Below are 10687 nucleotides of genomic sequence, written 5' to 3' on the forward strand. Positions count from 1 at the left end.
AGCCACCCTGCCAATACACCTAATCTCCTCATTAACCATAATAAAAATTGAAGCAAAGTATTTGTTTAGGTGTTTGGACATACTTAGATTATCTTTAATCTCCCTGTAGGCTTTCTATTTTCTCTTATTCACCTGTTTGAGATGTTTGTTCATCCAGCTTGGTGTTCAACCCTTCCGTATGATTTCCCCCCCCCCCTTGTTTGGGATGCAGGCTTCAGAAAGCTTTTGCAACTTTGACTTAAAGTAATTCCAAGCCTCCTCCACATTCAGATCCTTAAATTCTTCAGCCCAGTCCACTTCCCTAACTAATTCCCTTAACTTTTTAGTTTGCCCTTTTGAAATCAAGCATCTATTTTTGTTTATTGTTCCATTTTGTTTAGCTCATGATCACTCGAGGTTATCCCTTACACCAGTTCTTCTATAAAGTCCTCACTACTCACCAACACCAAATCTAAAATAGCATCACCACTTGTAGGTTCAGTGACTATTTGGTGAAGACATCTGTCAGCTATCACATCCAGGAAAATCTCGTCCCTATTATTTATTATAGACTCATAGACTTTAAGATCAGAAGGGACCATCATGATAATCTAGTCTGGCCTCCTGTACATTGCAGGCCACACCAACCCATTCCTGTAATAGACCCCTAACCTTTGGCTGAGTTACTGAAGTCCTCAAATCATGGTTTAAAGACTTCAAGTTACAGAGACTCCACAATTTACACTGGTTTAAACCTGCAAGTGACCCATGCCCCGTGCTGCAGAGGAAGGTGAAAACACCCCAGGGTCTCTGCCAATCTGATTCAGGGGAAAATTCCTTCACATCCCCAAATACGGCAATCGGTTAGACCAGTGGTCCCCAAACTGTGGGGTGTGCACTCTTAGGGGGGTGTGGAGGAACATTTGGGTAGGTGCAGAGGGGCTCAGGCCAGCCCCAATGGGGGGGCGGGGGGCGGGCGGGGAGGGAGTGTCACCCAGTCCCGCTCTGCCCCCAGTTCCACTCCGTCCCCACCCCAGCTCAAGCCCTGCCCTCGGCCCCCAGCTCCTGGCCCCAACCGTGGCTCCGCTCCTGGCTCCAGGCCTCAGCTCCTGGCTCCTGAATGTGGCCCCCGGCTCCCAGCTTCACCCTCAGCCCCCAGCCCCAGCTCTGCCTAACCTCCTGGCTCCCAGCCTGGCCCCAGGCCTCAGCCCCTGGCTCCTTAATGTGGCCCAGCTCCACTCCTGACCTCATCTCTGGCTCCGGTCTTGTCCATGGCCAGAGCTCTACTGCCAGCCATTGCCCCTGCTACAACTCTGGCCCCGACTGTGGCCCTGGCTCCTGACAGCAGCTCCCAGGGGTGTGGGAAAATTACATTAAAGGTGAGGGGACAGTACTTAAAAAGTTTGGGGACCACTGAATTAGACCCAGAGCATATGGGCAAGATCTACCATCCAGACACCTGGGAAAAAATTCTCGGTAGTAACTCAGAGCCCTCCCCATCTAGTGTCCTATCACCAGGGCCAGCTCCAGCCCCCAGCTTTCCAAGCAGGTGCTTGGGGCGGCATTCAGAACGGGGCGGCCGTCCGTGTCCCGCCACGGCCATTCAGCGGCAGCTCCGCCGCTCTCTCCACCGTGGCGGCTTCTGGGCGGCAGCTCCGCCGCTGTTGCAGCAGTGGCAATTTGGCAGCGACCGCTTGGGGCTGCAGAACTAGTAGAGCCGCCCCTGCCTCTCACTGACCATTGGAGCTATTTGCAGATTGGCTACATGCCATTGTAGGCCCCCAGACCATCCCCTTCATAAACTTATCAAGCTCAGTCTTGAATCCAGTTAGGTTTCTGCTGGAACCCACCCCCACTGCTCCCCTTGGAAGACTGTTCCAGAACTTCACTCCTCTGATGGGTAGAAACCTTCATCTAATTTCAAGCCTAAATTTGTTGCTGGCCAGTTTATATCCATCTATTAGTAGCATTTGTTCTCCAATCTATACCTGGGAAGTTAAAGTCTCCCATAATGACACAATTCCCAGTAGTGTTTATTTCATTAAAAACACTAAAGAGGTCTCTATTCATAGTCAAGTTAGATCCAGGGGGGTCTGTTGCATATCCCATGCACTATCCCAGGGGAGTCTCTGGTAGCTTTCTTCCCCAAAGTGCTCTTGACCCACACATATTCTGTTTTATCCATTCTATCACTTCTAATTTCTTTACAGTCTACCTCATCATTAATATACAATGCAACTCCACCATCTTTACCTTTTTTTCTGTCTTTCCTGAACAGTACATACCCTTCAATCCCTGTACTCCAGTCATGACTACTATTCCATCATGTTTCTGTTATCCCTATAGTATCTGGTTTCACCCTCAGTGGTTCTAGTTCCCCCATTTTTTCCCCCAGGCTCCTTGCATCGGTGTACAGACATCTTAGTTGTTTCTGTTTGGCTTCATCCAGATTCCTCACCCGCTTAGGTACAGTCATTCCACTGTCAGTATCGTGTATCTGATTGTTAGCTTCATTGGTACTGGCCTATCTTTCCTCTTAATGTCTATTCTCCTGCACACTGCTGTTCCTTTCTCCATTGCTCTATCCTCTCTTTCTTGATTTTCCTCCCTCTCTATATTAGAATCAGGAATGGAAATTACATAGCATCTCCCAACCATCTCTCCCAAACGCCTAATTTAAAGCTCTTTTAATCAGTTGTGCTAACCGCCATTCCAGAAGTCTATTTCCGTCCCTACTCAGGTGGAGTCCAGCCCATGAGAAAAGTCCTGTCCATGAATGATTCCCCGTGGTTGAACATCCCAAAGCCCTCCTTATAGACCCACTGCCTGAGCCATCTGTTGATTATCATAATCTTGTCTTGCCTTTGTTCTCCTCCTCTAGAGACAGGTAGAATCCCACTGAAGATCACCTGAGCCTCCCTTTCTTTATGCGTCTTCCCCAGCCTCCCTTGTTGCACACTGCCCCCTACCAGCCTCTGCAAACTGAAGGGGAAAACCCCCACAATACACAGAACCCCCTGTGAAAGGTCAGGAGTAGAAGGGGGCATAAAAGGGCTATGCTCTGCCCCAGCTATTCTGTGGCACTGCTACAGACTATATAGGCCATTGCAATTAGTCAGCGCGGCCCTCAGGGTGGCTGCACCATGGGTTTTGAAGCCCCAGGATGTAGGGGGAGCACAAGCCCCCATCTCAGTCCTTGCACTGGGCTCTGCCCTGTCAGGGATGACTGACCTTCCGTATCTTCAAGACTCACTCCACCAATTTAATGCTGATAAACAGATTGAGGTTGTTGCTGCTGTTTATATCTGAGGAACAGTTCTCCTTGGAGCATCTCCTATGCTCCAAGGAGCATCCAGATCCAGCTATTCCCTGCACCCTCACAACACCCTGGTTCCCAGCAGCAACCAGTCCCAGGGCTGGGCAGATGAGCAGGGGGAGAGGACAATGGATGCTCCCAGTTTCTGCAGGCAATTTTCTGTTCTGTGCCATGTATTTCCTGCACAGATTTACCTCACACCTGCTGGTTTGGATTTTCCTTTTTGTCAGTGTGTGGGGAAAAGACACCTCTATCTCCCAATACAATCTCCAGCTGTCTCTCAAGGAGACTGTCTGGCTATATTTGTATGCATCTCCAGGAGGAGAGTCATATGGTTAGTGGTTAATGCCTTGTCAGGACTTCTAGGTTCTGTTCCTGTCTCTGCCACTGACTTGCAGTGTGCCCTTGGACAGGTCACTTCATTGTTCTGTGCCTCTGTTTCCCCTCTGTAAAAGGGGGTGATAAGGCTTATGAAGTGTTCTCAGCTCTCCTATGTTTTCATTGATGATGTGCTGTCACAATTTCAGTCTGTGGTTTTCTCTCCCTCTAGGATCTCGCCAGATGAGGCTTTGCAGTGGCGTGAGTCCCTGGAGAAGCTCCTGCAAAATGCTTGTAAGTTCCCTGTGCCCCTGCCGTGAGAACGGAGATGCCCTGAGTGTGAAATGTTCCCACTGGCATAAAGCAGTGACCCCTCCCTCATGATTCCCTTTAACACCAGCCTGCTGGGGGCTTGATAGGTCTGGGGTATGGTACAGGAGAGGGCCCTACCACTGCTCAGGGCTAGCATTTCTGCTGGTCCCAAAAGGGAGCGGGACTGTCAACAAGCAACATTCCCTCCCGCATGCCCTGCTCTCAGCCTTGCATGAGCTTTCAGCCAGGGAATAGAGACAACTTGTGCTGTGTGTGTGATGGGTGTGAGAGGAGGTGTTCTGTTGCCAGAGAAGTGTGCTGTGGCACTGCAGAGCTGGGGCTAATGGGTGGGGAAGCAAATGGGCCTTCCAATGAATGTTTAATTACAGGTGGCTATTCATGCAGTGATGTCAGCATGTTCAGTACTCCGTGCAGTTCTAGTGGGTCTCACTGAACCCCACTGCAGTGATGTAAGTGGTAAGGGATCTGGGGATACAAACAGGGTCTGATGGTTCTTATGACATGCTCCCAGAGCAGCAGCAGCAGTGGGGATGGGGAACCTTGGATTTCCCTTTCCCCATCTCCAGGCTCATCCACATGGGGTTTCATAGTTCAGAATCTCAGAGAGTTCTCTTGCCCTGAAGTTGTGCTGGGTTGTCCACGGACAGCTCTCCCCATGCCCAGACAGCTTGTCCCCAGCAGGCCCCCTTGCCCAGGCTTGGCAATTCTTTCCTTGCCCTTTTCTTTGCTGAACATGGAGCCCATTTCCCTCCCACTCCTCAGTGTCAGATGCAGCCCCAATACCCCCCAGCTCCCCGCCCAAAAAGGTAACATCACTGGCCCCTTCCCACAGATCCCATCACCCCAGGCAGCCTGGATCCTCTGCCTCTGGAGCAGCAGCTCCTTGTTCTTGTTTGAGCCAATCCCCTTCCCCTCCTGCCTCCCCTCGCCTTCTACTTCCAGGTACAGCTAAGAATAGGGAGCAGAGGCCTCTGTCATGCCCCACTGGGAGCTGCTTGAGTATGCATCCAATGAAGTGAGCTGTAGCTTACGAAAGCTTATGCTCAAACAAATTGGTTAGTCTCTAAGGTGCCACAAGTACTCCTTTTCTTTTTGCGAATACAGACTAACACGGCTGTTACTCTGAAACCAGTGGATATAGTGTACTTAGATTTTCAGAAAGCCTTTGACATGGTCCCTCACCAAAGGCTCTTAAGCAAAATAAGTTGTCATGGGATAAGAGGGAAGGTCCTCTCATGGATCAGTAACTGGTTAAAAGACAGGAAACAAAAGGTAGGAATAAATGGTCAGTTTTCAGAATGAAGAGAGGTAAATAGTGGTGTCCCCCAGGGATCTGTACTGGGACCAGTACTGTTCAACATATTCATATATGATCTGGAAAGAGGTTTAAACAGTGAGGTGGTAAAATTTTTAGATGATTCAAAATTATTCAAGATAGTTAAGTCCAAAGCAGACTGCAAAGAATTGCAAAGGAATCTCACAAAACTGGGTGACTGGGCAACAAAATGGTAGATGAAATTCAGTGTTGATAAATGCAAAGTAATGCACAATGGAAAACATAATTATAACTATACATATAAAATGATGGGGTCTAAATTAGTTGTTACCACTCAAGAAAGAGATCTTGGAATCATCATAAATAGTTCTCTGAAAATATGTGCTCAATGTGCAGTGGGAGTCAAAAAAGCTAACAGAATGTTGGGAATCATTAGGAAGGGGATACATAATAAGTCAGAAAATATCATATTGCCTCTATATAAACCATGGTACACCCACCTCTTGAATACTGTGTGCAGATATAGTCACCCCATCTCAAAAAAGATATATTGGAATTGGAAAAGGTAACAAAAATGTTCAGCTTCCGTATGAGGAAAGATTAATAAGACTGGGACTTTTCAGCTTGGAGAAAAGATGATTGAGGGAGGATATAATAGAGGTCTATAAAATCACGACTGGTGTTGAGAAAGTAAATAAGGAAGTGTTATTTACTCCTTTTCCTTCTCATAACACAAAAACCCAGTGAAATTAAAAGGCAGCAGGTTTAAAACAAACAAAAGGAAGTATTTCTTCACACAATGCAGTTAATCTGGGGAACTCTTTGCCAGATGATGTTGTGAAGGCCAAGACTATAATAGGGTTCAAGAGAGAACTAGATAAGTTCATGGAGGATAGGTCCATCAATGGCTATGAGCCAGGATGGGCAGGGATGGTGTCCCTAGCCTCTGTTTGCCAGAAGCTGGGAATGGGCGACAGGGGATGGATCACTTGATGATACCTGTTCTGTTCATTCTCTCTGAAGCATCTGGCACTGGTCACTGTTAGAAGACAAGATACTGAGCTAGATGGACCATTAGTCTGACTCAATATGGCCATTCTTACGTACTGGTTCCTTACTCTTCCATCCTCCCAGTGCCCTGGTCAGTGATGCTGGTTTAGATGACAGGCTTTCTATACAAGCTTGTGGAATGCAACAGAAATGTATTAGTGGGTAAGCTTCATGGCCCCGTTTACAGATCCAGAGAAAATGATCCATGCTGTGTGGCTCCATTGAAGTCAGTGACAAAGTTCTCCTGGACTGTCATGGGGCCAGTTCAAACCAGATATTCCCTTATGCTATTTGTAACAGTTTGTCTACACTTGAAACGCTACAGTGGCACACTATATCACTTTGAGTGTAGATACTACCTATGCCAAGGGCATGAGAGGAAACCCCCCCACCCCACAGCACTGCCAGCTAGGCACACGAGGGGAACCCCATCCTACAGCACTGCCAGCCAGGGGCACAAAGGGAACCTCTGACCCCTCCCCATATATACTTATGTTCTTTCCACTCTTATACCATCTCTCTCCTCCTCCCTTTCTCTGTGAATCAAGCACAGACTTGCACAAGCAGGCTCCTTCCCCCCAAATGCACTCAAATGCATTATGGTACATCCATGCTGCTCCCTGTAGCTCCCCCACACCCCCGTACATGGGACATGCAGGAGGGAACTCCAGGAGTTTGGTTGTTGGTTTGGGCCCTTGCAGAGACAAGAGCCAGATAGGAAATTCAGATCTGGGTCTGGGTTCAGATATGCCATTTCCCCAGGGCTCAGGGTGTCCCAGAACAGGATTGCCAAAGTCAAGCACCTGAACTATGCTGGGCTTGTTTGCTGAGGGCCTAAACACGTTTGTAACTGAAAAGAGCTTGTTTGTGAGGTGAGAGAAGATTGAGTTTGGATTTTGTAATTGCTCACAATATACAGAGAACTTGAAATTGAACATCTAATGGGTTCTGCGGTGCTAATTGCATGAAGGGATCACTGCGATCAGACACAGCCTCACAGGTCAGCACGACATGGTCTTTGCTCTCTGCCATGTCATAACATGGTGATATGATCTCACATTGTCAACGCAAACACCTTGAACAAAGGTTGGGTCTGGCAGAGCTGGATGTGCATGGTCTGGGATGGCTCCATTTCCCTTCCACTCCCAAACTGCTCAAGCCATGTCAAATTCATTTCTTCTAGCTGATTGTACTGGGGAGTGTGATGTTGAGAGGAGCCTTTCCCAATTTTCTCTCTGAGCAGATGGGCTTGCCAGATTCAGGAGCTTCCTTAGATCCGAGTTCAGTGAGGAAAACATTGAGTTCTGGATTGCCTGTGAAGAATACAAGAAAATCAAGTCCCCCACCAAGATGGCTGAGAAGGCCAAGAAAATTTATGAGGAGTTCATCCAGATGGAGGCACCTAAAGAGGTCAGTCCAGTCAGAGGGTGGCTGATGTGGAGAGGGATGGATACATGACACAAGTACTGATAGCACCAAAGCAGGTTGCTCACATTGTGCTCACTTGAAAGCCACATTGGCATCTTGTCTAGACCTGAAGAGCCATAGAAAATGTGCAAAAATTGGAGCAGATTCCAACCACCTGGTCTACAATCCAGAGGCACAGCCAGCCAAGGAGCCTGCAGCTCCCCGCATGCAATTCTGCATTGGTGCAGAGAGAAGGGTCACTGCGCCCCATGCCTGGTGGCTGCACTTCAGTCACACCAGCTTCCATTCCTCCCTAGAGCTAGTGAACTGGCTTACACTGGTAAGGAACACTTGAGAAATGTGCATGTATTTAGTTATGTTGTGATGCCAGCAACGGCTTTATCTTTATGGTGATGACTCACTAGTTTACCTGTCTCCCGCAGATCTGTCTTGCTCCATCCACACTGACATCTCACCTGTGTCTCTGACATCTCTCAGGGAACTCTAACACAGCCTAAATGGCCTAAATGGAGCTCTTCATCTTCCCCCAAACCCTTCCTTCTCTCCTCTGTCACCCCAAACTACATCCCTAGCTTCCCTGTCACTCACACTGGTAACCAACATGTCACTTTGACCTGGCCCTCACCCAGACCCACACATCCAAGCTGTATCTAAAATTCACTGCTGTGGCCCCTTGGACACTGGGAATACCCAGCCTTACCTGCCTATAAAGCTGATCAAAGCTCTTGTCCAAGTCCCTTGCATCTCCTGCCTTGATTATTATGATCTCTTCCTCTTGGACCTCAGGCCTCCAAACTAACACTCACAGCTATTCAAAATGCTGCTCCAGGCCCATCTCCTAACCCACCTGCTCCTTCTTTGCATCCCTCCCTTTGTCCTTTCTCCAAGCACAAGGCTTGAGTTGTCTCCACCATTCCCCTCCATCTCTTAGCTCCATCCGGGGGATCTCATCACTTCCAGCAGTGCCGGGACAGGTGCAGGAAATCCACTGATCTCCTACTTGTGGAGAAAGCCTATGGCCCAAAGAAACAAAGAGTGGGAAAAGGCAGGAAAGACAGCCTGAGAAGCTTCAGAGGAGAAGTCACAGTTGCCCCTCTGATGTCTTGTCTCTATGTATATTCCCACACACAAATTATGATAAGATGATGTTAAAGTTGAGTTTGTATTGATAATTTAAGGGAAACAACATTATAGCAATGTCACAATTATCCCCAAACTAAGTATTAATCCATGGCAAAAAGCTATAGTAATGCATAGTTATGGTTGCTTGGTGATATGTTGTCCCATGGCAGAAAGCTCAGTTGCACAAAACTCAAATTTCTAAAAACCAGGAAAAGAACAGTTAAGGTTTCCCATGCAACCTTACAACTGCTGTCTCTCAGCAATATCTGAATATGACCCATTGACACAAATACCTTTCCTCTGCCAATCCTACAGTTGATTAAATATAAGAGTGCCTCATCTCCATTTACAACCCACAGGATTGGGTTAGGGGTAGATTTAGAGACTCTCACCCACTGGATTCCAGATGACACTCTCAACATACCACCAGGCAACCTTAACCTTTCATCAGTATAGGTTTTTTCCCATTGAATTTCCTATTTTTTTTTAACAAGAAAAGATATGTGGCTGGTAGGAGTTAGTAGTTATTTAGGCAGTTGTACGTATCATGTCCCACAGTTAACATACTAAACCAGCCATCCATGAACACACGTGTGCACAGACACACACACACACATCAGCGGGGTCCCACCAGACCTGCTTTGGCACACTTCCCCAGCCATGTCTCTGTACCCAGCTCTCCACACCACAGGCATGGAATGCATCTCCTTGAAGTCCTCACTCCCTGGTATGCAAACGTCTCTATTGCCATTACCACTACCCCATAACCCAATCCACATGCAGTGCCTGGAGCAAGGGACAGCTATGGTACAGAGCAATGGTATTGGGATGCAAGATCATTAGGATGCACTTGCAGAGCTGGGGATGCAGGAGGTTAGGGTGCAGGGGGGTTAGGATGCACTGGCATAGCTGTGGAGTGAAGGCTGGTTGTGGGGCACTGGAATTGGGGTGTAGGGGGGTTAGAATGCACTGACAGGTCTGGGGCAGAAGGGTGGATGGGCTGCAGGAAGGTTACGATGCACTGGAAAAGTTGGGGATGCAGAGGTTTTGGGATGCATTGGAAGAACCAGGGGCACATGGAACTTGGGGTGCACTGGCAGAGCTGCAGAGTTGGAATCTATGGGATTTGGGGTGCACCAGCTTCCCAGCTCTGAAGCCACAGAGCCTTGCCCATGTCCCTGCTCCCCGTTCCCTATTCCCGACCCCCCCAGCAAGCATGATTCCAATTTCCCTTCCACTTCCTGTTTGACCCAAGTTTATACAGTAATATTATATTAATATAGTAATATTCTCAGCTATGCCTTAACCAATCATTTTACTGAAATTTAACTAACCAATCCTAACATACTGTAACATAATTCTCTAACCAATTATATCCAACTACCCTAATTAACTTACACCTATCAAAATTAATTATACAGCAGACTGAAACTATTAGAGTACCAGACAGATTAACAATAGAAAAGTGGGGGCCACAAAGATAAAACAATACAGAAATGAGAGTTTCACAACCACAATCATTGATAAGTGATTTCTTGCCTGATAGAATGCTATCAAACTAAATTTTCTTTAACCATCTTAAGATCTGTTTCTTTATCTGGTGGTGATGGGCACTATGAGGACAGGATTGTCTTCCTAACAGCCTAATATCACCTTATTTCAATATGACTGGTTTGGGATGTGGGTATATGACCGAATGCTTCCCAGTTTATTGCTGCCCCTGCTGCTCAGCCAAAGGCCTTAGCCTAAGAACAAGGCCTCAGACTATCCTAGTGAGAGAAGGCCCATACATAGGCCTGTGATTTTGATTCTTTGTTTTTATACCCCTGTAACTAGCTAAGTGATAAAAATACACCTGAGTTCTT

The 10687-nt window shown here is 47.4% G+C and overlaps 1 protein-coding gene across 4 annotated transcripts in view; it reads left to right on the forward strand.

The window, feature by feature from the left end:
- Positions 1–10687, forward strand: part of RGS5 (regulator of G protein signaling 5) — a 75067-nt gene that overhangs the window by 53603 nt on the left and 10777 nt on the right. For all 4 annotated transcript variants that reach the window (XM_073356201.1, XM_073356200.1, XM_073356204.1 and 1 more), the window contains exons 3-4: positions 3846–3907; positions 7516–7682. In XM_073356201.1, the coding sequence (XP_073212302.1) occupies positions 3846–3907; positions 7516–7682 (229 nt within the window). The remainder of the gene's footprint in view (positions 1–3845; positions 3908–7515; positions 7683–10687) is intronic.

This window comes from Lepidochelys kempii, chromosome 8, assembly GCF_965140285.1.
Source record: "Lepidochelys kempii isolate rLepKem1 chromosome 8, rLepKem1.hap1, whole genome shotgun sequence".
NCBI classification, from domain to species: domain Eukaryota; kingdom Metazoa; phylum Chordata; order Testudines; family Cheloniidae; genus Lepidochelys; species Lepidochelys kempii.